General features: G+C 46.3%; 2 protein-coding genes across 9 annotated transcripts in view; one reads left to right on the forward strand and one right to left on the reverse strand.

Moving 5' to 3' along the window:
- Positions 1-7482, forward strand: part of EVI5L (ecotropic viral integration site 5 like) — a 49409-nt gene extending 41927 nt beyond the window's left edge. For all 5 annotated transcript variants that reach the window (XM_035104850.2, XM_035104853.2, XM_060271757.1 and 2 more), the window contains one exon: positions 640-7482. In XM_035104850.2, the coding sequence (XP_034960741.1) occupies positions 640-951 (312 nt within the window). In that variant the 3' untranslated portion in view covers positions 952-7482. The remainder of the gene's footprint in view (positions 1-639) is intronic.
- Positions 3754-23496, reverse strand: LOC118079986 (transforming growth factor beta receptor type 3-like). 4 transcript variants are annotated; one of them, XM_035104859.2, is made up of 18 exons: positions 23071-23496; positions 22702-22735; positions 21483-21614; positions 18611-18783; positions 18083-18202; positions 17462-17636; positions 16849-17008; positions 16150-16306; positions 15430-15616; positions 14358-14608; positions 14037-14216; positions 12965-13285; positions 12272-12404; positions 11687-11761; positions 11284-11394; positions 10397-10441; positions 9497-9608; positions 3754-8852 (listed from the first exon to the last, which is right to left on the reverse strand). In XM_035104859.2, the coding sequence occupies exons 3-17, from the start codon at positions 21565-21567 to the stop codon at positions 9502-9504; spliced, it is 2280 nt and encodes a 759-aa protein (XP_034960750.1). In that variant the 5' UTR covers positions 21568-21614; positions 22702-22735; positions 23071-23496; the 3' UTR covers positions 3754-8852; positions 9497-9501. The 4 variants fall into 4 exon arrangements, with proteins under 4 accessions (XP_034960750.1, XP_060127741.1, XP_034960748.1 ...); XM_060271758.1 differs by lacking the exons at positions 22702-22735; positions 23071-23496 and adding an exon at positions 22787-23051 and having other exon boundaries at positions 18083-18136; XM_035104857.2 differs by lacking the exons at positions 22702-22735; positions 23071-23496 and adding an exon at positions 22787-23050.
- Between the last annotated feature and the right edge of the window lie 3965 nt (positions 23497-27461).

The raw sequence follows: 27461 nt of genomic DNA on the forward strand, positions 1-27461 counted from the left end.
AAGGAGATTTCAGTGGGCGAGAACTAGGGTAATGATGGAAGGTGCAGAGTAAGTTACCCCCACACCTGTGTGATGTAAAAAAAAAAACCTTTTCTTGTTGTAAAGCTAGCCATCTCTGCCTCTTGCACACCTGCAGAAAAGTCTGCCCTCTCAAAAGAGTTATTCATTTTCACAGCCCAGATTCCTTGCCAACCCTGGGAGGGGATGTTCATGTCACACAGACAAATGTGTTCTTCTGTTCCAACCAGGGTGGAGACTGTACAGTATTTGTTGTTTGATAACCCTCTCATCTGGGGCGCGGCTTCCATTTCAACTTATTCCCTGAGCACAGTATTTCCACTATTTTCAGGAGCTTTTTGGGCATGTTCTACGGGAGGCATCCTCCTCTCTCCACCATGGGTTCTTTCTCTGCATCAGAGTTAATGTAATCTAACTGGGTCCCATTAGGCACAGTGCCAAGTCGATCATGGCTGTCCCAGTGCAGTTATGGGGAACCTGTGGATGCCGTGGGGCTCCCCACTCTCGTCAGCCCCAGCCCGCATGGCCCAAGGGTCAGAGATTATGAGAGTTGTACTCTAAGGGTTCGCAGACCCCTCCCTCCCTCCCATCTTTGCCCTAATGCCTTCCTTCTCTCTGCAGATTCGGCTGATGAAGGGACAGAAGCCTTTTGAGGACTCCATGGGCTTTGACGGCATCCACATTGTGAGTCACCTGGCGGTGGACGACGACTCGCTGCACTCTTCCGACGAGGAGCTGCTGACCAGTCCCATGGTGGTAGGTGCCCTGCAGGATGTCTTGTATCCGCTGTCGCCCCACAACACGCACTTTCTACGGGGGGCTGAGAGCTCCGGCAAGGAGAGCGACGGCACCACGGATAGCGATGCAGACGACCCCGCCTCTGCCACCGAGCCCAATGGCGAGATCATCTTCGAAGAAGCCCTGAGCAAATGAGGAAGAGGTGCTGCCGTCGCATGTCTGCCTGGAAGGCACCAGGTCCCTCTGGCCACGCTGTACTGAGGGTGAGGAGGTCATAGACAGATCACGCAAGACGGAGCGGAGAGCCCCCTTACCCAGTGAAAACTGTGCCACCGAGATGGCATGGGGGACAGACAGTCCTACAGCTGGCCTGCATTACATGGGCCACCTCCGTTGATCATTGTCTGCACTGCCTTTTTTTCCCAGCTCTGTTGTCACTGGTAGTTCAAATCCATGTATTGACCTCATTCACATCCCCCACCCACCCACTGTTTCCACACCTTTTTTTTTTTAAAAAAAAAAAACTTCCTCCTTACACACAAAGGTTTGCACACTTGAGAACTTTGAAGGGACAGCAGAAGCAACCAGGTCGCTGGTTCTATAAAATGCAGTCCAGTAGTAATTAACCTCTGTCTCCTTGCTGTGCTTGGAGAGATGAGAGGGGTCTGTCTTCCTTTTATTTATATGTGATCCCCTACCCTGCTGTTCTGCAGAGAGGTATGGTTGGATGCCTCCACACTCGTTTGTTGTTTTCAGCCCAGGAAAGGACAGGGAAGGTGGATAGAGAGAGAGAGCTTCTGAAGAGGTGGCTTGGATCTAGAGAGAGAGAGATTTTATTTTTGTTTCTGTGTATATTATTTATTTATACTGTGTAATGCCAATCCGTCTCCCTTAGAGGAGGCTTGGCATAAAGCTTTAAGTTCAATTACCTTGAGGGCTTTTAAGGAGCAGCCAGAACTGCTTTTGTAGCTAAAGGTATGACATCTTTTCTATTTAATTGTGGTAAGGGAAGGGTTCCCCTTGGTAACGTCTGTGTCTCACTTTGCCTGAAGTTCTGTTCTGCTGCAGCCATTACAGGGCATACTTTTCATTAAGGTGCTGCCTTAATCCATATGGTCAGTGGCAATTCCTCCGGAATTCCCTGCCTGGAATTGTGTGAGCTGATGCAGTATTCTTTCTCAATTCCACCTTTATGGCTATCTTTTCAAACACTGGTTCTTGCAAAGTTCCTACCAATGTCTGGCTTGCTTCAGGGGGGTGGCAGTCCATCCAAGCACCCAGACCCTAGGTTTTTTTTTTTAAGGAAAGAAGGGTCCATTATTGGACTTTTAGTCTGTGCACGATTTACAAGGCCAGTGCAAGTGGCTGAGTTTTTAGGCATCTGAGAGAATTGCCTGAAGAGTATTTTCTTCTTGGCAAACAAAGAGATGAGAAACCTGGGCTGTTTGGACATCAAGTTCTGCCCTTTTTATTACAGTATTATTCTTTTTTATTTTAGTGAAATTGCACAGACTCTTGCAGTGGAACTACATATGAAGCAAACATGAGGCTCCAAGCTATTGGGTTGGGGATGGGAGGGTTGCAAGGGAGATCAAGTGGGAGGTGTGTGCTTAACCCTTTGTGCCCCTTCTACTCTTGCCTCTGCACGTATGTGAATCTTCAGACATGCTTGTATAATATGTAGCTCTGCTCCACAGAAGCAGACCTCTGTTTGCGGTAGTGGGGGAGAAACATTGATTTCTCAACAAGAACACTTGCCATGGCCAATGCTGACATAGCCACACCAGCTAGAGGTAACCCGTGGAGCAATATTTCGGGAAGCGGCATGGTGCTGATTTGGTCCAGCCAAAAATCACTCTGTATTTGCTATTCATGGTCCTTCTCTTTGTTTTCAACACGGGGAGGAAGCCTGATAATTGGATCCTTCCCCTCTTAACAATAGAGCCCAGGATTAAAATCGGCAAGGCCTCTCTCGTGTCACATTTTCTTTCCACTGGTGATGGAGAGATCTCAAGGACGTGCTGGTGTGTGAAATGTATTTTGTCTTGCAAGGTGTCTGAATAAAGGCATTGTTGCAAATGAAGGTGGAGACCAGCTGGTGTTAGGAGGTGAAGAGGGGTTCCACAGAAGGTCGGTGAAGGAGGCGGTGAAGGATGCCGAATTCTGAAGGTGTAGGATTTCCACCCTGCTGAGGAGGTAGGCAGCTTCATTAAGCAACACCCCTGGTTATAAAGAATGTTCCCTGGACAGTACCAGATAGTTCCTAAACTGTGGAATGCTTCTGCTTTAAGGGAAGGAGAAGCATTTGTTGTCATGGGCATACTTTTCATCTGTTTCCTTATACCAAGCTTGTTACAAATTTATGCTCCATTTGATTTTGTCTAATTTCTAAAACCTGCAACAATAAATCTAATGAAGGTTCTGTATGAGATGCATGGACCTCTCTTTCCGAAGGAGGTCTCCATCATAGCTGTCAAGTTTTCCCTTTTCTCTTGAGGAAGCCTATTCAGCATAAGGGAATTTCCCTTTAAAAAAGGGAGAACTTGACAGCTATGGTCTCCATGACTTTTCACTTGGCATGGATTTGCAATATATTTGGTCCATCGTTGAAGGAGTTCCTTTGGTTTTCTCTCCAAATTTTATTCTGCATGCCTCTTAGCTGCAGGCAAGCCCTGTTGGTCATTTTACCTCCCCAAACCTGGATTCCTCTAGTGAGGTTAAGCCAGCATTTACACTGCAGAAGCAGGAGGATAAACCTGCACCCACTTGGCCCAGCCTGTCACGTGGGTGGCCCTGAAGTATTATGTATGTACTTATATGAATATGCCTGGGGGAAAGGCTCCAGTTTGGTATAACCTTGCATATTTTAATAGATGTATTCTATATATACATGCTGCACCATATTGCCAAATCTCTGTGATTTTCTGTACCATTTTTCAGTCCCCCCCCCAAAAAAAAATCCAGCAGCATAGTATGTGGTGCAAACAAGAGTTCAGCCCAAACTGTTGCTTTGATCTCCTTGTGTCAGTCTGATTTCATATTTTTTTTTTTGCTAGCAGTGGGCACATGTTTGCAGTTTTGGATGGCTTGTGAAACTGTTTGCCAGTTTGTGCATCTTAATTCCTAGCAATTGTTGTTGATACTTGTTTGTGTAGTGCTACCCGAATGCTCGCTGCCTCCAAGGCTACATGTTAGGAAGATCATTAATCGCTGCTGTTTCTAAATCTGGAGTAAAACCCCATTGGCTTTAGTGTTTCAGATATACATTGGAGTAAATGGGAGAATATTTTTGTTAGAATCGAATCCAAGCTGCTTCTTTGGCCTGTTTTTGTCAGCGTTTGGAATTTGTTTTGCATATGAAATTCACTTGAATGTGCAGGCCTTACTTTTTAAGTTTGTTCTAGCATGACTGTCCCTGGAGTGACATTGGTAATACTACATTAATTATTCACTTTTCTGTCACCCCTGTTGCAGTGGTTTCGAGACTATGGCTGTAGAACAGGGCAATATGTTTTAGCGAAAGTTGCTACATAGTTGATAACTCCCGACTGCTGCTTTACCTGCAAAACACACAAGAGTTTAAGAGGAAATACTGTATGCGTTTCCCCTTCCATACTGTAAAAGAAACCACAGTGTTGCTCAAAATAAGTGGTTTCTCCCAGAGTTGTCTGATCTCTCAGACTAGATCCATGCAAGAACAGGAGAGTAAGGGACGAGCACTCCAGCAAGGAATATTTATTTATATCCTCTTGATGCTTAGAGCGAGCAACATAAAACCGTATGATGAAACAATTATTTTGAATAACATGCGGTAAAGTTCTAAAAACAGTAGTTTATTCCTAATGAAAGCCTAACTTGACTCCTTGGAACCATGGAAGAATGGCAAGCATTAAGGGCAAGGGCAATTCTAACTTTGCTATGATTTGTGACTGAGCACAAGGGACTCTACTGCTTCAAGATGATGCAGCCTGTTCCTCCCCACTGAGTTTGGCTAATTGCTAGATGAGGATAATCCCCAGTGAGCTGAATAACATTAGGTCATGTAGCTGATAAAAAAAACCCTAACCTTGTTGCTTATATTGAAGTGATTTACTTCTCATGCACATCTACTTAAGGTCATTAAAAACAATCCCTTTAAATCAAGGTAACAAAAAAAGTACTGTATTGATCTCAAAGGGATTTTCCTATTTCTTGTGGTAATCATTGGCTTAAAAGGTAATGGTGTGTTTTGGGGGCTCCTGTGATGGATACTTGCATGTTGGAAGTGCTGGTCTTCTGCACAATATCCACACATGGACTACAAAGCAAGCTTCTGCCTTGGCATAGAGGATAGAAGAAGATTTGAAGCTCACCAGTCTGGCTGCCCAAAAACCCTCTCAGGCAGCGTTGTGTTTTCTGCTCCAAGAGGCATAGAAAGGCCATGCTAAGCCACCTGTCTCCCCCCTTCTCTCTTTGCCACCCTCACAATCTTGCTTTGACTTTTGTATTACATTTTTATAACACTAAATATTGTGAATGGATTTTAAAGGATGATGGGGGGGTGCACATGTGCATACCTATTTCTACCCTAAAATAAGTTTGCACAGACCTTTTCTCTTCCCTTGAGCTACACCTGTGACTCTAACAGCAGCAGGTTATCAGGAATCTGGCCTTCTGTGTTTGATCGCTTACAGATTCCTATACTACGTACCAGCAAACGGTGGTGCCACCATTGCAGAAAAACCAATATCCTAGAGCAGGTGGCTATGTCTTAGTCCAGTCTGTTCTCCAGGGACGAATAGGCTGGAGATGTGTGTGATCTTTACTAACTATTGACAAGGTTCAATTTGCACTTTAATAGTAGCTCTTTCCCTTCATCATCAAGGGAAAACAATGTGGTGCTGTGTTTAGACTGGGGTTGGGAGTGCTGCTTCTGTTCTCCCACCTCTGACACTTGACTTCTAGTTATTCTCTACCTTGAATGCACCCATCCCCTTCTACAGCAGCAGGAGAGGCTGAGTGTGCTTTTGTGAATAAATCATGTGGCCCTTTGTTAATTATACTAAACAGAACTTGGTTTCCCAGACTAGGTCCCAGTGTACAAGCTACAAAGACAGCATCCTGCTGGAGACAAAGCAGAACTAGAGGATTGAAAGATAGAATGTGTGCTCCCCAGATTCTAGTTTGTTATTCTTTCTAGGAGCAGAGCTAAATTACCGTAAGAGTTTCAGCACTGCCATCCACTTAATTGTAAATTTTCTGTCCTGAAGAAAGTGGCAACTGGCTCTGCCTGGTTATGTTTGGAACATGGATGGACCAAGTTAGTGCTTGTGGGTCCCACTTGGTTAGCACCTGTGAAATTGCCAACACGCATTGTCCCCTGAAATGGTTTGCTGTGTTGCTCTTCAATGTTTTATATTTTTTTCCACGTGGTGGAAAAATTGTATGCATAAAACACACATGTGCCATTAAAAAAAAAAAAGTAATGAGAGAGTCTGACCCTAGGGCAAGAGTGAGAGTAAGACACATTTCTCTGCTGCAACATTAAAGCTGCTGCTATGTATGTGTAATGTAAGCTGCAGAGCTGGAGTCCACAGATCTATTGCCAGTGCTCTTAGAACAGGCATGGCGAAACTTGGCCCTCCAGCTGTTTTGGGACTACAATTCCCATCATCCCTGACCACTGGTCCTGTTTGCTATGGATGATGGGAGGGAGTTGAGTCCAGAAACAGCTGGAGGGCCAAGTTTGGCCATGCCTGCCTTAGAATTAATGTTACATCAATCTGCAACAACTATTTAACCCACACACGCATTCATGATCTCTGTGGGAGCTGGTAATACAACCTCACTTAGGACCTGGCCTATTGCACTGACTCGACACACATGCCCACACACAAACCATGGTGATGATGTTATGATGGAAGGGTGCTTTTAGTGGTACCGGAATTAAGCTTGACCAGAGTGACTTTGCATCAGACATTTGCTATGAGGAGGAGCAATGCACCCAGACAGGTTAGTAGTACTTAAAAGAAAGGAACAGTGAACTAAGAAGGTAGCACAGCTGAGGAGTTTTATTTGAGCACTACACTCTTTTTCAGCATTGAAAAGTATTAGCTTTTCACAAACACCACCATGTTAGAGGTTGGTTACTATCTTAGGGTTTTCTGTAGTGAGTCTGATGCTGCTGCTTCTACCCGTACATCACCACTGTTTCAAAGCAAGACTTCTGCTGGGTGCGTAAAAAAAAATGTAAAATATTGTTGCTGTTTGTGCGGTAGTTTCTGAAGTTCACCTTAAAATCCAGGATTGCTCCAATCCAGTGGGAGCAGTTGCCCAGCTGATATAAAGCAGCACTGGAGGTGCTTGCCACACCTTTAGTTAAAAATCCAGCTCCAATTTTATACCATCCTGTGGAACAGTATGAAATGACTATGGGGTTGTAAGCCCCTGTATTCTGCACGGCTCCAGTACTAGCCCACAGCTGCATCTATCCAAAGGGAATGTGCACCTTGCAGTGTTAGGGCTTTCCAGGTTGGAAGGGATCTTTCTCTCCTCATAGCCCCCAACTGTTCAAGTCATGCGTTTAGTGTAACTATGTACCAGTGTCCCTTCTCTGCTCCTCAGAATATAAACTGCCATTCTTTTCTGCCCATACCCATTTTAAAACAAATACTGCTGTACAAAATAATATCTGTACTTTCAAAACAACAACAACAATGAAATAAACTATTTACACTGTCTTAATAATTCTGTCTCCGACTTCAGTGGTGATGGTGGGTGTTAGCCACTGAGAAAACAACACCTGCGTGCATTGGGTGGGTGCCCAGCGCATAGTTTCCTCTACAAGAGAGTTGTACTACCTGCCCACATGGGAGTTCTGGATTACATTTGCTGCGTGGAGGCCTAGACCATGGTATCCACCTAATTCTCAAAACTCACAAACACGACAGCATATCAGGCTGAAAGCTCTGCAACACAAGCGACGGCTCTTTCCTAAAGTAACACAAGACTCCCAAGCCTCATGCAAAATATCTGGCAACATCGGGGAGGTTGGACTCCAACTCCCACCAACCCCAGTCCGTGTAACTGGTGCTGGAGGAGATGGGAGTTGGAGTCCAGCAGGATCACATATCCACCATCCCTGCCCAAAATATAGTTTATGGGTGGAATGGATTGCATGCTACTTCTGTATTTGCTGAAGAAAATATACCAAAAGCAACATTCACCTTTTCTCCACGTTTATGATCACACATACGATTTAGAGGCCGTTTACTCTGTCTCCAGCCAAATTCTCAAGTACATACTTTCCAGTTGTCTATCCTATTGAATCAGGCTTCTATAGACAAAGCAGGGAACAAGTGGTGTTTCAATAGGCAATCAAGTGCCCCCATTGCCTTTAAAGAGCCTCAGCAACTCTATTGCACATCTGTTTAATAAAACTGGAGAAACTATCATTTGCAACGTGGTTAGCTTAAAAATAAAATAGACCCAAAAGGTTTCACAATTTGAATCTTTTTGTGGAGCAATCTTCCTTGTGTTAAGCTGGGCAATGGCATGAAAACTAGCATTTATATCCCAACGTAACATTCCTACAAAGAGAGTACAAGGTATTACTATAGTCAGATAGGAAGCAACAACCAAATCCCCAATGGCAATGTCAGCCAAGTGCAACAATGGTTTTCTTCTCCCAAAGTGCAGAAGCAGGCCTAAGTGATTGCAAGGCCACAATGGTAGCTGACAGCTTCCCCAAAGGTGAAGGGAGCTGCAGACCTGATAGGCAGTAGTGGAAACACTGAGCCTGAATTTGCCTTTTAGTCCACACTCAGCAGTGCAGAAACAAAAGGCAAAACTCAATGAAGAAACAGCACAACTCTCTCCAGGCAGCTACCCAAAGCAATGAAAATCCCATACAACTGCTGCCAGAAAACAGGATTGCTCATTTAAGCTAAAGCTTAAAGTCTGAGGTTTTCCAACGTCGAAAGGTATTGATTCAGAATCGGTTGTGCTGCTGGATTGAAGCCATAAAGACGATGTGGCCTGAAAGAGTTGCGCGTACAGGGGAATGCAAGCGGATTCACCGAAACAGGTGCTTGGTCACAGGAAAAACATCCTAGAACCTACAAGATAGATAAATCAGTGCAGATGACAGGCTAGACTTCCCCACTGGCCCTCCTTTGCCTGCCTCTCTTGCCAACCTATTATGGACTCAATCTCCCCATTCCTCTATCTTCCTGCAAACATTTTACATATTTGTCATTGTGCTACCACCACAGACTCATCAGCTAACAATTGCAGTGTGTCAAGCTGTAGAGGCATGTTTTTATAACTGACCCTTTAAAAAATTCCTTCCATTCTGTCTGGAGTATCTCATTTGTGAATGCTCATATGGAACGAACAGAAAAAGGACCAGTTTCAAATACAAAATCCCTACTACTTTTGACTTCCACCTCTCAGTTCGCAGACATGGAATGCATCACATGAACAATTCCATCTATTCTACTGGTGCATTGCTTCAAGTCACAAAGTGAGTTGCAGAGACAACAGACAAAATACAATATGCAACAAAAAATCCATCGAAAGGTAAACAAATGTGCTGAAAGTGTATATCAACAAAAAAATCACCCAAAAACATCACACTACTTGTGAGTTTGCAGAGGCAAACTCTGGAAATGCAGGGGACACAAAGGATCCGAATCAATAAATAATCCCCTTCCAATTCCCCAAATTCATTCCTCCCATGTACTTTTTGAAATCTAGTTACCTTCTTCAGTAGAGGCTTCTTAGAGTAGGACACCAGGTGCCACGCGCAGGGCCAGCTGCAGTTGGGGCTGACAAAGTGCCTTCACGCTTTGGAGCAGATGGTCCGAGAGGGTCTAGCAGGAGGAAGAAAGAAAATGCAGCAGTGCCCCCCACCCGCCCCCAATTGGACTGCAACCGTCCATCTCACCACCACACTAAACCCCTTCCAGAGGTAAACAAATGCACCCTCTTCCTATTTGCATATGTTAGTTTCTTCAAGTCTTGGCATATTTATAGTGTTCCACTTTTAAGTATTGAGATGAAGCAAAACAGCCCTGGTTTGGATATATTTAAAACTGGCTAAACCTGGAGGCAATGAACTGGCTCTCTTGCATGCAACAAGAAAGGACAGCTTTCTTGAATTCCTGGCTCTGCCCACTCCAAGTACCTTTGCATTATGGATGCTTCAAACGAGTCCAGGTGTATACAGAAGGTTCTGGGTTCAGTTCACCAGCATCTCCAGGTATAGCTGGGAGATAACTCCCCCTGCCTTATATTAGCTACAATAGGTGACTTTTTGGAAGCCTTATTTCAGCAGAGGGAAGGGGACTTGCAGGCACCAGGAATGTCTCAAGGTGCCTATGTGCCTGTGGTTGCTGAACTGGCCACCCATGCAATATGCATTCATTATTATTCAACAAATTTTGTATACTGCTTAATTGCAGTCAAACCTCTGAGGTGCTTATAATCTTGAAATTATCAATTAAAGAACCAGTTTGAAACAATTAAACATTGAAAAATAATTAAAAGTTAATATAAGCGTGCACCAATGATTCCATTCACAGCCAGAGATGGAAATGAATGCAGAATGAAAGCCTCTGCTCAAATGAAGGATTTCTCAAAAGCCAATGTGTCACCTTACCTGTCTCGGCTGCAGGCTGGCTCCTCCTCCCGGAAGCCGACTCACCTACAAGTTCAAGGCTGGCATTAAAATTTAGTAATTAAAGCTTTGTTCAGATCGTCTCATTTCAGAGAAAGGTATGAAAATGCATGTGGACTGTCTAATAATAAAAAATAACCAGAAATAAAAAGCAGACTGGGATCAATAACATGAATATAAATCCCTCTCCCTTCTGACCTTTACTTTCCTCCTTTGACTGTCTGGCCTTTTTATCATCCTATTTGTTCTGTTTCTATTTCTTTCTTTTTTCCATGGTGGATGGGTGGACAAGTACAACTGTGCAAAGGCAGACCAATATGAATAATGATACAAATTTCCTAGACAAATAATCCCCCTCCAGACTTTTTTTGCAACATTGATTCCAATATGTATTTCAGCTGCTGCATCTTCGATTGCCTAAGGTTCATGTTTCTCACTCTATGATCCTTCCTAGAAGCCAACTGCAATGGGGATCATTTGGCTGCCAGTTTCCACCCCAAGATCCATCCCCTACTGTAACTCTACCTGTGTACATGTGACTGAATAATGCATATTCTGGCTCGGACGGAAGAGATGGAGGCAGGCAGTTGGCAGAAGCCAACTAGCTGCAACCTGGTGCCCTCCAGATGCTTGAGAGAACAACTCAAGGTCCAGGCCCAGCAAGCATGGCTAGCTAGTGATAAAGACTAAAATCCAAAACAGCTGGAAGGCTATAGGTTGATGAACGCTGGCATGATCTATAATGTGGAATATTCCATCTTGGACATGTGGCCCAGTCTACCTTTACAGAAATGCTAAGGTGTGCTCCCCCAGGCTTTATCAAAAATCAATCATACAAGTAAAATAGATGGTACCTACGGCATACCCACCTGTATAGGTGTGAATGAACCAAAGCCCAACAGTGAGGGAGATGCCGATGAGGAAGGCTGCAATAGCTATCCCAATTACTGCAGGGACCGTCAGGCCTGGCGCAGTTGCAGCTACAGAGAAGCGGGAAATGGGGAGGGTGTATGGAGAAAGAGCACAAAAAATCATTCTCACTCTCTGTCCAGGAAGGACAACTACAGGAGATGGGCCAGGGCCCTAAATGGGGTAATACAGAATGCAAAAGTCTGAGGATCAGAGCTCTTGCTCCAACCCACTGCAGCAGGAATCCTCAACTCCACTTTTTTTCCCCTAGAGCCAGGAGTGGAATCCCGGTCTAAAACCAATTCCAGTCCCTAAATCCCCAGGAAACAAGGCCAGCAAAAGAGCATGAGGGTATTTGCTTACTTCGGATTATCTGAGTCCTCCACTTGTGCGCTGCATCCTTTGGTGCTTTTCCTTGTTGTTTGTCTGGGACACTGGCTGCAGAAAAAGACACCAGAGTCAAGCAAGGAACAGATAATCTGAGGGAGTGTCTGAAGAAAGTAGCCTCCGGGTGGCAAGGGGTAGAGAAGAAATGGGTGCATAAAACTGCCCATCATTGCTACTTTGCTTCACTCAGGATGAACATGTAAGATGGCAAAGTCTGAGCTTATAACATGGTAAGATCCAATGCATGAATCTCTTGGGTAGGAGATGCTGGTGAACTACAAGCCCCATCATCCCTTGACATTGGCCATGCTGGCTTAAGGTGATGGGGACTGGAGTCCAAGAACATCTAGAGGGCTACAGGTCCACCACCTCTGCTCTGGAGAGATGCACACCGAGAAACATCCATCTCCCCAGCAAGCAGGACTCCCCCATCGGTTTCTTTCAGTTCCTCACTCACTCTGCGGGGCAGTCCTCTCCAGCATGGAGCCAGGGTGCTGAACTGCAAGGCCTTCAAGCCAACGGCTCTCTTCTGACTGCTATCTAGAACCCACAAGAAAGTACCTGGTTTCAGGGCAGGAGCGGCAGCTCGGGGGGGAATCTCCACAGTCACTAGCATAGGCTTTGTGATGGTGCGCTGGAAGCGGCTTTGGACTGCCTCCTCTTCTCCCCTGCAGGCCTCGTTCTCAGACTGACACTGAAACAAAAACCTGCCTCAGAAGAGTGCCTCATCCCAACAGTGGGAGGTAGGCCTTGGCCCAGTTACATCCTACCAGCTTCTCCATAAGCCCAGCCAGTTCATTTCTACAGCTAACTTGAAGGCTCTTTTGCACAGACCCATTCCAGAGGGTTTTCATCCCTCCAAGGGGTTTCACTTTCCTCTTGATTCCATCTTTTCTTAGGCACCACCCCTTCTACCCCTGGAGCAGAGATGGACCAAGGATTTCTGGAAGAGGCCAGTCATAGCTGAGGAGGCAATCATAATAGGCTAAGGGGTAACCAACATGGTGCCCCCCTAGATACCAATTGACTACAATTTTCATCCCCCCTGACCCAATGGCCATGCTGGCTGAGGTGCTGGGAATTGGGAAGCCAGTGTCATCATCAAGCAGATGGCACCATTTAGGCTACCTCTGGGCCAAGTGGAGCGCTTGCCCTCATATCAGTTTCCTCCATAAGCACCCCCAATCGGTAGCACTACCAGGCCCTCAGACAGCTGCTAGAGGACAGGGTTCCCTAGCCCAGGGAGCCAGAGACCTTGGGGATTGGGCCCTCGGGTCTGGCGGGGTCCTGAGACCCCCTGCTGCAGAGTGTCAGGCGGCAGTGCAAGAAGTGGATGGAGGCATTGGACCATGGTTTCAACACAAAGCTCAGTCGCTGGCGTTCCTGGTACCCCCGAGGCAACGTCTGGGCCTGGCCTAGCAGCTCAGGTTTCCACAGCCTGACTTGGGCGGCAGCCACAGGACAGCCATGCTGGACCAGCAGATACACCGAGGCCTCTGAAGCATCTGAGGAGCTAGAGATGAAGCACTGCTGGATGGTGAAGCCGAGAGACGAGTCATAGGTTGCCAAGGTAGCCTGGAGGAAAAATGAAACACCATCTAGTCTGCAAACACAAGTGCAAGTTTTGCTGCCGACGTTTTTTGAATGCTGCCTTGAAAAGCACATGAATCTGATCTTTGGAGAGTTTGTAAGTAAACCACTTTTAACTTGCCACACACATGGTATTTTTCTTTGCTAGGAGAAGAGGGGAATTTTGGAAGGGACTTAGAAAGTCATATTTTAAGAATAACAACCTTTATTTCCATGCTTTACTTTGCTATGTGTTTGTTATTTTAAATTTCTGCTGGGGTTCTCTCACCAAAGAATACTTGCCCCAAACTTGGCTCTTGGCATCCAGGAATTCTCTTTTTGTTGACAATTTTTTCATGGCCAACCAACCATAAAGTTGGGCCTTGAATTGGGCCTCAGTATGAAATCTGCTAAGTCTATTCTTTGCTCTTTTGCTTACAAAATCATGACCTTCCCTGGGATGCATGTTGCCCTTCTAAGCTAATAAAACATGATGGCAGATCACCCTTTACTTTGTCCCTTTGAGAGCTACAATGTAAGTTTATCACACACACACACACACACACACACACACACACACACACACACACAATAAAGCAACAAGCAGGTCAACAGCCCTGTTTGAGGCTGTGAGAGAGACAGGGAGTGCTGCAAGCCACCAGATCTCTGAACAGAGGAGGAATCACTAAGGGACAAGATTCTGGCATGTAACTGCTGCATCCAATGCCAGCTCTTGCATATTCATCGACCGCTTTACCTCCACAAAGACGAGGCTGTTGGCTGAGACGACAAAAGGTCCAAGTTGCTTGGCAAAAGCCTCTGTGTTGTAGAGCTCTAGGTTAAGGAGGGCATTGCCAAGGTGAAGGTGGGGATCCTGGAAGGCCGTTGCGGCTTCTGAGGGAGATATCTGGGTTGGAGAAGGCGAAACACAGGAGACCTGCAGGAGAAAAACAGGTCTGTGCAGCGGTATTGATGTGCAATGGCAAGAGAATGCCTGCCCATCCACATCCACATGAAATGGCTCTGTAGGAAAGAGATTCCCTCTGTCCATCTGGAGACGTCATCCTTGGCTACTCACTCTCTGAGTGTCCTGGTTTTCAAGAATAGGCTTCTGGTCCCCAAGACACAAGATAGATTCTGTCCCCTCTGTTTTGGCTGTAGACAGTGGGTAGGTAACGGAACCGTCCTCTCCCCCAAAGTCTTGCCTCGTCACCTCCCAGCCAGCTGTGTTGGCCTCTGCAAAGTGCTGTTGAGAGGCTGTGAAACTGGGAGGATGCAGAAATATGGGCCAAAAGAGTGTCGGCTCTTCTAGAGGAGAAGGTGTGGCCCCTACAAAGGAAATACAGGTGTGTGGGTGTGATGCAATCATATGCCTTATACGCTGCTGCTGTTAATCAGAATATGATCTATTCCGAGGGTCACCAGTGTGGCCCCTGAAGGAACACATGTGCCCAGCTCACAGAGGCCTTCTCTACAGTCTGCATGATACCCTCCCCTCCCACCACTGAAATTAGGCTCAGAAGAAGCATTCTGTTGGATCCCATAGAATAGGTTGCAGAGGAGGGGAGAGTACTCAAAACAATTTCTCTGTTGCAGACTTGCTCAAAGGCCAAGAACGTTGGGAACCCCGTATCTATTCCTTCTGTTACCCAAGTGAAAGGTCTGCACATTCTGACATAATATGGCACACCTTCCTGTTCTCTTCCATGGGCTGAGCATTCAGAATAAAGGCAATGCGGCTTCATTTGCCCTTCTTGATTTTACCATTGTAGCCACAGCTGATTGCCTATTTGACGCCATTTATCATCCCTACTTGAATCCTGATTGGCTGGGATCACATAACGACTAGGAAATAAGCTCTCAAAAAGGTTTGGGAAAATGGCAGTGAAGCAGCAAAATATCTGTTAACAGGCACCAAAATGTAAGCTGTTGGTGTGTGTGTGTGCCATTTCAGCCCCCTTGGAAGCATACTTTTCATTCTGAAAATGTTTTGATTTGGTGCATTCCTAAAATAAAACTGAGGTTGTACAGCCTAGGGTAAAATGGTGCAGGAGGAACTGGAATATAAATGCAGCTGCCACTAGTGGTTTGCCTCTAAGCTCTCTGGTGGACACATCCCATTCATGTCCATTGAATCCCTCCAAACCTACCATTCATCCCAACAAAAAGGAGAAACCTGTTCACCCGCTCAGCCTCAACATAGGATGTAAAGGCAGGCAGATTCTGCTCTGTTGCAAACTGCAAAGGATCAAGGGTCATCAGCCGAGGGGATGTCCGCTGGGTCACAGTCAGAGGCAGATCCATTTCTGTGCTGCTGACTGTGACTTTGTGCGAAGCCTAGAAAGGAATCCCAGCCTGAGTTACATATACAAGGCCCAGACATGGAGAGCAGCAGCAGCAGGCACACCATAAACGAGAGACAGTCCAGGGGAATCAAATGGCAGCATGGAGACAGACTCCCAAGAGGGAGTAACCTAGTGCCAAGACTCCTTGGCTCACTTTAGCAAAAAAAAATAAGGCTGGAGGAGGAGGAGGCAAACCTAGAGTTATAGGGAGAATGCAGGAGAAGCTTAGGGAAGAGGGTTGGTAAGGCTCGCTAGTGGGCCCGTGAAGGCAGGACTTAGCAGAATGAACCCTCCATAATATAACCCTTATAATATCATTAAGTCCAGCATCTAAAATTACCAAACTGCTTCACTAGGAAAGGTTGCAATTCTGCATAATGCATCTATTTGGATTTGAGCACATGTGTGCCCTGCTCCCTTCCAGATGTGTTCCACTGCCACCAACTTGGGGAGGGGGAGAGAGAGAAGCGCATTAGCTAGCCTAGAGTGTTGCAGATCTATACCCAGAGCAGGTCCTGCCCCTACCAGGACATGCAGCCGGCCATTGAGGCGGTGGGTGCGAACCATCCACTCAGCAGCTCCCTCACTCTTCAGTATCAAGATCAGTCCCCAGTGGGGGGGTCTTCGGGCAGCATGAAGTTCCACAGTCAAATGAGCCAGGATGGACCTAGAAGAGAGCAGGCTGCCCCCACCCCCACCCCCCACAACAGGATTAAGCACATGATGGAAGCCAGCGAAGCCCCACGCCACCCGTCCCCCAACTCAAGAGATCCCTGCCCAATATTCAAGGCCTAATACCAGCCACTGTCTACTCGTTTTCGGCTCAGGGTCTCAGGGTCCGCCTGGCCTTGACTTTCGGAAGAAGTGTCGTAGCTAAGTGGCAAGGCAACTGCTCTGCATGGAGATTTGATCCCCAGCATCTCCAGACAGAGCTGAGAAAGACATGGGAGATCTGCTGCCAGTCCGTGTCAGCAGTACCAGGCTAGATGAACCAGCTTCCATGTTCCTGTTTATATCTTATCCATTTGAACACAAGGGTCACTTATCACATGCAGCTTCTTGCATAGGTTTCATCTTCCTCACCACCCCCCTTCCCCATCCACTAAGAACAATTTCAACCTCCCTGTTTAAGACACGGCATCTCGCTATGAACATTTCGCCAACCCCAACCCCTGGTTCAACAGTCGCATGCTGAAGCTCTGGCAGCGCCTGCCTGGCACGCACCTTGGTGCAACTCCTTTGGAGAGGATGATGTGAACTTCAAGGTCTTGCAGAGGGTCAGGATGCAGGCAAACTCTCAGAGGCTGCAGTTGGCACTTGGAGGCAAAGTGTAGCAGGGTCAGGAAATTCCGACGCAATCTGCAAGCGGCTGGGGCAATCCTATCTGGAGAAGGAAAGGAATGAAGCATCTGTGCAATTACTGGACTGAATAGTCACAGAAGAGCTGCTGTGGTTGTTCCCAATGGCGCAGCCTCAAAATTTACTCAAAATGCAAACTCTTTGGCAACTGCTCTCCAGTTGATACTGGTGAGTCTTACTTATCTGTGCCGTGTATATATTCCATCTTCCTTCTATGATTGTAGTGCACAGAACTTTCCTCCTGGATGGTCTCCCATCCAAGCAATGACCAGACCCAGACCTGCACAACTTCTGCAATGTTACTCCATTAGCCCGGGACCCAAAAGACCAGCTTGCTGCCTTCCTCCTGCTTATCACACTGCAGTAGCAAAAATGGGGAACCTGTTGCTGGACTCCAGGGTGGCCGGTGGTCAGGAATGAGGGGAATTGTAGGACACACAGCCATAATGCCACCCTTTCCCTCAGAGCCGATATCTACCCATGCCAGCCCCCAGGCGTGTGTAGATTCTGTTGACTCCACGGTATTCAGACAGAGAGGTGACCCCTCCATGCTCCCTCCGTGCCCACTTCAGCAGGCCTTTGGGCGTCTTTGGCAAGTTGATCTCAACAGAAGCCACTGGCCCTGTGGCTGAAACATTAGAGCCGGGGGAGACCTGTAGATAGGAGGAAGACAATGGTAAAATATACTAGCCTGGAGGACCTCCCCCCTCTCTGACACCCCACGCTGGGGAGTGCACTAAGGTTGAACAGTGCAGCACTTTAATCTGGGAGATCTGGGTTCAAGTTCCACCTCAGCCACAGACTCACTGGGTGGCCTTAGGCAAGCCTCCCTCAGCCTCAATTTCCCCATCTGTAAAATGGGAAGAATAGTAACTTCCTGCACAAGACAGTTCTGAAGACAAACAGAGCTAGATCTGAAAGTATTTTGTAAAAGTGCTATGGAGGTAGCAAATTAGCTTTTCCATCCACCCTTCCCATAGCTGCCGCTCATCCTCTATGCTTGCGTAGAGCAGGGACCCCCAACGACCCCCTCGGCAGGGCCTGGCTCAGTGATCCCCATTATGTTCTGCAGGCCCTTTGGCCCTCCATCCCATCTCACCTGGAAGGTCCAGTTTTTTCCAGGGGGAGACAGCAACACCCAACGCACAGGCTCCTGGGAATACAGCACAAAGATGGGGGCTCTGTCGAGGGGATCTGAGTCCAGAGTTATCAGAGTTACCTGAAAGAGGATCAAGGGGACAGGTACCTTCTCCGTGCATGATCAAAGAGGGAAATGGAGAAGGGATTGGAAAGGAACCAGGGAAGGTAGGCTATACCATCAAAGGCAGATTAGCAACTTACCCCTTGGATGTTCAGCAGGTGAGCCATGTCCCCACCCCCAGCCTAACCTAACCTTCCTGTGACTTAAGAGAGACTTCTTCCAGGCCCTGACAACTGTGAAGATGTGATTGAAATAGAGTTTTGCCTTTATGACTGACTGAGACACCTTGGACTGTAGAGCCAAGCTGAACTGCCATCTTGGTTGGGTATCCAATGGCGCTGTAGCAAGACCCACCATACAGCCTCATACATGGGAAGGGGCCGTACAGCACAAGAACCAGGTGGCATGGGTGGGGATCTCCCATACCTGGCCATTTGCCGACAATCCCTTCTGCAGGCTGATGACATGGACTTCTTGCCCCAGGGCAGAGCGGCCCCGGCTGGTGCATCCGTTGCCTTTTCGCAGCGATTCCCAGAAGCCAAGGACGGGATGTGGGGTAGAAGCAGACATGGGGAGGCAAGCAAGATGGTGCCAGGCAGCTGCAGGGGAAGGAGAAGAGCAATGCTGGAAGAAACAGGGTTTCAGAAAAGTCTTTTCCATAACTGTGTACATTTGGCATCCCCTTCTCCCAAAACACAAAGTGCTCAAAATGATACATCAGTTTGCTCTTTTCTTTTTTTTTCTTTTGCGTAATTAATTTTGTCTGAGAAACAAAAAATATGGAATATCTGGCCAATGACTGGGGATGATGGAGGGAAAAATAAAACAATGAGGAAACTATGGGGGAACTGGTATGATGGGACAGAAATGGATCGGTGTGCATTTCATGGTCCCCACATTGAGGGGGGAGGGTCACTGTGAATTGCTCTAAACCAGTGTTTCCCAACCTTGTGCCTCCAGCTGTTTTTGGACTACAACTCCCATCATCCCTAGCTAGCAAGACCAGTGGTCAGGAATGATGGGAATTGTAGTCCGAAAACAGCTGGAGGCACAAGGTTGGGAAACACTGCTCTAAACAATGGCTTACTGGCTTATTTTTAGATTGTACAAGGGAGAAAAGTGTTTATTTTTCAGTCAGCTATCCATTCCCTCCATCAAGATACAGTACTATAAACTGTAAGGGGATCAGTCTCCTCCTTCCCTTTTATATTCCTTTTCCAAAGGATACTTAGCATGTAGAGTCCTTGCTGGGTGGGAAAGTGGGGTTTTTTTTGGGGGGGTTCTCCCTTTTAGCCCCCCCCCCCCGTTTCTCCTGGGCATGTTGATGGCACTCCTCTTGTTTTTCAGTGGTCATGTTTGGCACTCAACCCTCTGAGTTCACTATTAAAGAGAATTATTATTTAATGTCTGTTTTCATTATGAAGATGAGAGTATTGTCTTCTGCACTGATTGGTTGCAGCTCTCTAGGGACAATCTCAGTCCTACCTGAAGATGCTGGGAAATGAAGCTGGGACCTACTTCATGCAAAGCAGGTGCTCTAACCACTGACCATTCATTTTACAAATTAAATAATTACAGGGAAGCTGCTAGCCCTGCATGGGGGCTACACATTACATACACTGGGTGAGAATGAGGTGGCAGACCAGACTATATACCGTTTTGAGACTGCAATGTAAAAAGTTCCTTGTAATAGGAAAGCTAACACAGTAGGGAGCAGGCTGGGCTGGTTTGTTGCCTTTCTACCAAGGCAATTTTCAATTTAAAATACTGGAAGGAACAAAAGCTACCAAATATTCTCAGGGCGACCTCAGGAGCTGTCTGGCCTGGGCTCTCTTGTTTCTGCCTACCCTTCTGGGCAGAGTTATTAAGTTGCCCCAGGGAGGTAATTCTTCCTCCTCAATGTACTAGAATTTTACATACAGACAGCTTTAGGAGGGAGGTGTTTAACCCCCCCCCCAATCTGCAGCCTGAAATGGTACATTTCCATTTAGCACATGAGGATTCTACCAACTCAACCTGCCTTAAAATTCCATGTGAATGAATATGCACTGGCACCATGAGAAAGGAACAGAGAGCTGGACCAGGTACCAAAGTACAGCTGCAGGAGTGTTCAACATGAGTGTCGTCCCCCCCCCCCAAAAAAAATGGGAATGTGAAGAAATAGCAGAAGTACCTTACACAGCAAGTGCAGAGTGCCTTCCCCTCACCATTCAGAACAGAAACTCCTGGTCAACTTTGGAAGCCTGGACTTCTCTTTATAGGAAGCAATCATGGCCGGCTGGCATTTGAATTCAGCAGAGAGTTTAAGAGCTTCTGTGCTATAAACAACCCACAGGCAACATCTACCTGCCCTATGGTAATCAATGTCAAAAACAAATACAAGAGTGCCGAGCTGGAGATTAAAAGTGCCCTTAGCTGTGTGTACTTGGTTATCAAGGAACTGAAATTGCATCCTGTGAAAAATAAGCAGGTACGGAATGAAGGACACTCTGTAAATCCAAGCTGCTTACTGAAGGTACATCCAATAAAGAGAAGCAGGACAAAGGCATCAGAAGTATCATGCAGAATTGGGAAACCCCTAGTAAGGTAAAGGTAAAGGTAAGGGACCCATGGACAGTTAAATCCAGTCTAATTTGACTTTGGGGTCCAGCATTCATCTCTGCTTTCAGGCGTTTGTCCGCAGACACCTTTTCCGTGTCATGTAACCAGCATGACTAAACTGCTTCTGGCACAATGGAACACTGTGACGGAAACCAGAGCACACGGAAATGCCGTTTGCCTTCCCACCGCACTGGTACCTATTTAACTACTTGCACTGGCATGCTTTCAAACTGCTAGGTTGGCAGGAGCTGGAACAGAGCAAAGGGAGCTCACCCCGTTGTGAGAATTTGAACTGCCAACCTTGCGATCGGCAAGCTCAAGAGGCTCAGTGGTTTAGACCACAGCGTCACCCACGTCCCTCAAACCCCTAGTATAAAACCCCATTGAATGCATTTATACTCTGGCAACTTCATCTACCTATTCTGCTGCATGGGAAGAAAATTTGACAAACCCAAATGGCTCTGTGTGAGTGCACACATGTGCCATTTAGCAAAGTTGAAAGACCTGCTCTACATTCAAGGTTGCAAAGAAAAATGTATTTTAAGACTGTTTATATATATATAACAATGTATCCTGGATAGCTCCCCCACAATAGTGTTTTGTTTTTGTAGCAAAACGTTTTACACCTTTGATGTGGATAATTATTGTGCATCCCAAATATTGAAATGTTTACAATAGCCACTCTGTTAGACTTTACCTGTCCCAGAGCACCCCCAGACAACAAGCAGCAGGAGGAGGTATTGTCTCCATAGGTGATTGATATGCTGGCAGTTTCCATGCATGGTGTTCAGAACCCAAAGAAAAGCTGTGATTTCCCTCTTGTTCCACCCTAGGAAGGAAAGCAAAGCCAGGGCAAGAAACGACGGGGAGAGTTGAAGGGAATGTGTTGCACGACCTCTGAGCTACTTGGAAACACTTTCCAGCCCTCAAGACCTCATACCAGTCAATTTGTAGTTCAGATTTTGGGACAGAACTTCAACATTTCCTCTCTCCATTCCCAATCTATCTGCTATAGAACCAAGCATACAGACCACACTCAGTGTCCCTTAATACGGATTAAACATTCATTCAACTATCCTGTCATATGCGCAATCATAGCAAGATGGGGTGGTGGAAGGATTTCATTTTGGTGCATGTTTTTGGGTGCAGTGAGTGCTCCTGTAATTGTAAGCAGAGGGGAAGGTGGTGACCACCCTTCCGATTAACACCACAAAGTGAAAGGGTATAGCATATAGCCAGGGTCTCCAACCTTTTCAACCTGAGCAAACAGTCATAAATCTAAGAATACCAATTTAACTGAAGAAAAATGGGGGATGCTCAGACACCCCCCCTCCTCCCCAAAACAGACTAAACATCTACCCACTCAAAAGAAACAAAACCGACACAAAAAGCAGGCAATGTCTCCCCCGCAAAAAAAAAAAACAAAAAAACCCCTCCTCATCACAAAAAGCCTCAATTTCTTTTAAAAAATGGGGTCAGGGGATCTTGGCTGGCACCAAGAGGAGGGCGCTATGATGATCATGAGTGACACATTAAGGACTGCAGAGCTTACCCTGCCTCCAAATTGTTTACTATCTAATAGCTTCTACTCCTTGAATATGGGAAGATGTGTGAGCCTAATCCAGATCATTGGTCCACTTTGCTCAGTATTCTCCACTGTAATGATCTGTCTCTAGCCAGAAGGATTTTGCCCAACACCTGCTTCTCAGTTCTGTAGCCTGCATCTGCATTCTCCCTCCTGTCTCAAGTTTCCCACAAAAACCTCCCTCCCACCTTTATGGCTCTGTTTTAAAAGAAGGATGCATTGAGACAGCAAGATTAAGTGTTACAGGATTAGACTGGCTGTAATTAAAAGTTCCACCTCCCAGCAAGCCAAACGCCAGAGTGTGGAGAGGGGATGCCCGAGGAACACTTACCTTGCCCAGCAGAGCTCTGCCACCGTCAGTGGATCTAGATGCAGGTTAGGAGAAAAACAGAGGAGGAGGTTGGACAATGTGCTACCTGAACTGAAGGACAGGAAGCAAGTGGGAGGACTTGCAGCACTTAATCCAGGGGATGCAGAAACCATGAGCCAATTCAAGGCCTCCTATCTCCAGACTGGCATAGTTTAACGAACAACAATAAAAAAAGTTACGCGGGTCAATGGGAGGTTAAAAATAACTCTATGCCCACAAGGTCAAGTTACAAGTGAGAGGGGAGTCGGGCATGGTTTATGTGGCAAGCTGTTTATTTCTAAGGGAATAATTCAGCAGTGGAGGAAAGGTATTGAGAAAGCAGAGACTTACAAGGAGAAGCATCCGCTCCCTTTCCCTTTGTGTGTCTGTCTCTCCTCCCTTGTCAGATCCCAGGAACTCACCATGTGAGTGGCAGGTTCATCACTCCTCGAGGCGGGGAGATGGCTCCCCCCCCCTCAAGCAGGGAGCCACCAAGCAAGCGACCTTCACCCCGAAGGATGTCCCACAGAGTGAGAAATACAAGGCAAGCCCCGCTTGGGTTACCAAGGAGATTGGGGTGGATTTATGATTAACGCAGGCAGTGGAGGAGATTTCCTGAGAGGCACCAGCAGGTATGCTGTGCTGAAATCTGGGTCAGCGTGACCTGCCTACCACCCCAGTGAGGTAGGGCCAGGAAGAAGACGTTCCGGGTATCTGTCCTGGCTTTAACGGGTCACTAACCAGGGGACAGAGAAACAACAACTGGGAAGGAGAGGAGTTCCAAAGTTGCGGCAAAGAGGCCCGAGGGAACTCGCCCTTTTATAACAGCAGGTAGGGAAGGGCCTGTCAAGTGCCGTTACTCCTTATCAAGAGATCTGTCAGATGGACAGGACAGAAACAAAAAAGCAGGAGCAGGCCTCTCTTTCTACCTGCCTGCTAAGCACCTTGGCTGCACGCGGCTCTAAGGCCACAGGCTGCCCTTTTACAAGATGTTCATCTTTCCCAGAATGCTCTGGAAGACTCCAAGGCCTTCTGGGGGGAAAAACGAACAGGCTTGACGCAGGGAGGGATAAATGTAACCCAGGTGATTCATCCAAGGCCACAGAGAACGGCAGCAGCAGCAGCAGGCCTCAGAATGCACTGCCCAATCCTATCACGGTATGGATTACTCCTGTGAACCGCCCTATACCTTTAGAGAAAAGAACTCAGTAACCCAAAACTGGTTAGTTTGCATACAACCATTTTATATTAGACTAGAAATTCCATGTTATTATTTGGTTCACTCCCTCCCCCTCCATCTCATCCACGGAATTTCTCTCTCTCTCTCTGTTTTCTACAGGTACATAAAAATGTGGCATAGTCATTTCTGGAAAGTATGTGTGAGTGAGCAGAGTTCTCTACTGCAGAAGTGTTTAATTATGGAAGATTAAACCTCAAGCCAGCCCTGCTTTTTATTATTGAAGTTCATAGCCTCTCTTACTCCCCCACCTCCACCCCAAAATTGGCCATGGAGTCTCTCTATTCGTTCCTTTCTTGCAAAAACTGCTGTCAGTCCCTCCTTGCCAATGCCTGGTACCCTTCTGGGTCCACAGATGGGTGGGGCTAGATTGGCCTTTGCCTTTTCATTTGCAGGCATGGGCAGGAGGGAGGGAGAAGATATTAAGCCAGGCAGAAAGCAGAGAGTTGACCTAAATTGCTGGACAATACAGTGCTAGTGGAACAGAGGAAATTTTGTGGGGTCTCATACAGGGTGGCATACACAGCATACATTTAAGGCACATAACTCTTCCCCCAAATAATCTTAGGAACTTTTTTGTTTTAGGGAACTGGGTATTGTAATGCCGAGGAATAAGCTAGAGTTCCCAGGATAATTTGGTTGAAGTTATGTGCTTCGAAATGCAGCCTTTGAAAACACCAGCATTTCTTTGTCATATAACTTAACATGCCAGGAACACAAGGCTCTGGGTCTCAAAAGTATTGTGAAGATGTAACAAGTTACTACTATATTATCTTTGATTGTAAATGGTGGGGTGCAACATGTTAACTGGACCTTTGTACCTTTGCAAAGTTATGGGCTAAATGGAGCTGGGCTCCAAGGTTATTGTTCAAAAGCAAACTTGAGTTTGAACTGCTCACATGGAAGTTCATGGAAGCAGGTGTGTTCAAAGCCCAGGTACTTATTTAAAGCTCTTATTCTTAACACCAGTGTCCTGAATAACAAATTCAAGATGGAACCAAAGCAGAGTGACCAAGAAACAAGAGGGAGGTTGAGCGTGCTCAGCTGAAATCTGCAGATGTACAAAAATATCCTTTAAATACAAAATCTAAAGAGGATCCCCTCTTCCCCATCAATACCTAGCTCAGTGAGGACAGAGCATGCTCCCTTGTTGTTGTCAGATGGAAATGAAAAATGTGAAATACATGCGAGGAGCAAAGGAATGGCATATCCTGGAGGGAGGGCAAAGCTGACTGGCTAGCTGGAACTGTGAACAAGAGAGCTCATGTTAGGAAGGAGAGAGCGCGCCATGTGGCATACAACCCAGAGTAAGTTCTGCTTGCGCAATGGAACAGTCTCCTCTCCTCCTCTTCATGCCTGCTGATCTGGAGGTTCTAGAGGAGTGGGGCAAAGCCCTGTTGTGCTAGTGAAAGTCCTTGCACTGGCTTCTGCTAGCATAATAGGTAAAGGTACCCCTGACCCTAAGGTCCAGTCGCGGACGATTCTGGGGTTTCGCCGCTCATCTCGCTTTACTGGCCGAGGGAGCCAGCGTACAGCTTCTGGGTCATGTGGCCAGCATGACTAAGCCTCTTACCTTCCTGCTGGAGCGGTACCTATTTATACACTTGCACTTGACGTGCTTTCGAACTGCTAGGTGGGCAGGAGCTGGGACTGAACAATGGGAGTTCACCCCATCGCAGGGATTCGAACCGCCAACCTTCCGATCAGCATGCCATAAGCTCTGTGGTTTAGACCACAGTGCCACCCTGCTAGCATAATGGGTTATCGTAATTGAATCTGTATCATGTGATCAAGGTCTTCCTGTCCTGAGTCCATTCAGCCTAGCATCCTTCTTTCTACAAGAATCACATCCTAATAAACGGATGATCTGGCTCAGTAGGGCAGCTCGTGTTGTCTTCAATAATATGTGGTTCAGTCTGTTACGCAATCAGATACATTAGCCTAGCCACAAATAATAAACGTTTTAACATACAGTATTGCATTTATATTAAAACAGTCCTCAAAGAGCCCAGAGAGGAATTTTAGTCTAAGTGTACAGTACATGGGAAAACAAACAAGGGTTTTAGCAAACCACAAGCTAAACTGGAGTCAGAGTTCAATGCAGTGGCTAAAAAGACAAGCGTTTGCAGATGGGTTGGGATTCTCTTTTTTGGGGGGGGGGAACCAAGCTAATGGATCTGTACATTGGAGGTTTATTTGTTTTTTTTTTAAAGCCGGTGTGTGTGTGTGTGTGTTAATTGTGTTAAAATCTATTTTGTTTTTATTGTATGACTACAAATTGCCTTGAGGCTTATGTGAAAGTAATACTGCAACTCTGGGCTGCATCAACAGACGTTTCGGTGTCCCATTCAGGAGTAATGGCACCACTCTAGAATGCTTTGGTCACACTTCACCTGAAGAACAGGGTGCTACAATTTAAGAAAGAGGGCAATAAAGGTGATGAGTGAGCCCGAGACCAAGGCTGATGAGGGGAGGTTGAAGGAGCTGGTTTAGCTTTGTTGGGCACAGCAGACATTTGACAGGTTGCCACGTATATGGAGCAGATTTGTTGCTCCAGAGTGTGTGACCCAAAACAATGGGTTTAAATTACAAACATTAGGAAGAACGTCCTGAGCTGTATTGACAGTGAACAGTGGACTGCCTCAGAAGGTGGACTCTCATGTATTACAGGTTTTTAAGCAGTTTTTAAGCTATCTCGGATGCTGCAGTGGTGGGTTCCCTCCATCAACACTAAATGCACTTTGATGTTCTTCCAGCTCTTTGATTCTAGCCCCGGGTGCAGTAGGTAAAGCTGAGAAACCAGTACTTCTTGAAAGGGTTCTAAGTGAGCTTCACAGCTGAGCAGGGATTTGATCCCAAGTCAAGAACAGAAAAGAAAAAGGATAAGAGAGGAAGGCTGTGATAGGAAGACATAGCAAATGTAAAAGGCCCAGATAGGAGAAATGAAATAACTGGCTGGTTTGAAAAGAAAGCTGAAGGAAGATGGGGGTAGAAATTATTTGATTCAGCAAATTCTGCCTAAAATGGGCAGGCTGAGTCACAAAACCTCCAGAGCAAATGTACTCAACTTGAGGAAAGATGAGATCCTAGTCACAAAAAAATGCTTCAGCAAAGAATTTACCCAATTTTCTAACATGGATTCGGTATCAGTAAAAACCATCACCAGTAATTACCGTATCAAACTCTGCTTCCATTTTGTGAGTGGTTCTACTGCTGCATCACTGTTCGCCTCAGCAATTTTCAGCTGTCTCAAGGTAAGGCAAATTGACTATACAGGATTCTGGCTTTACGTGCCATCCCCAGAACATAACCCCCATGTAAGTTGAGTCTCACCTCTATGACAATTTTAGCATTTTTACTCTACGGTACATGTTAAACAAATGCAGGGAAAAGGTCACCGTTTCCCAAGTTTACAACAGATGGCATGTGACAAATGTACTATTCAGAGCATTACGTTCCAATAGTCAATTTGCATGATTTAACGTTGAACCCAGAAACTGCTAGG

Source organism: Zootoca vivipara, chromosome 2, assembly GCF_963506605.1.
Source record: "Zootoca vivipara chromosome 2, rZooViv1.1, whole genome shotgun sequence".
Classification (NCBI taxonomy): Eukaryota; Metazoa; Chordata; class Lepidosauria; order Squamata; family Lacertidae; genus Zootoca; species Zootoca vivipara.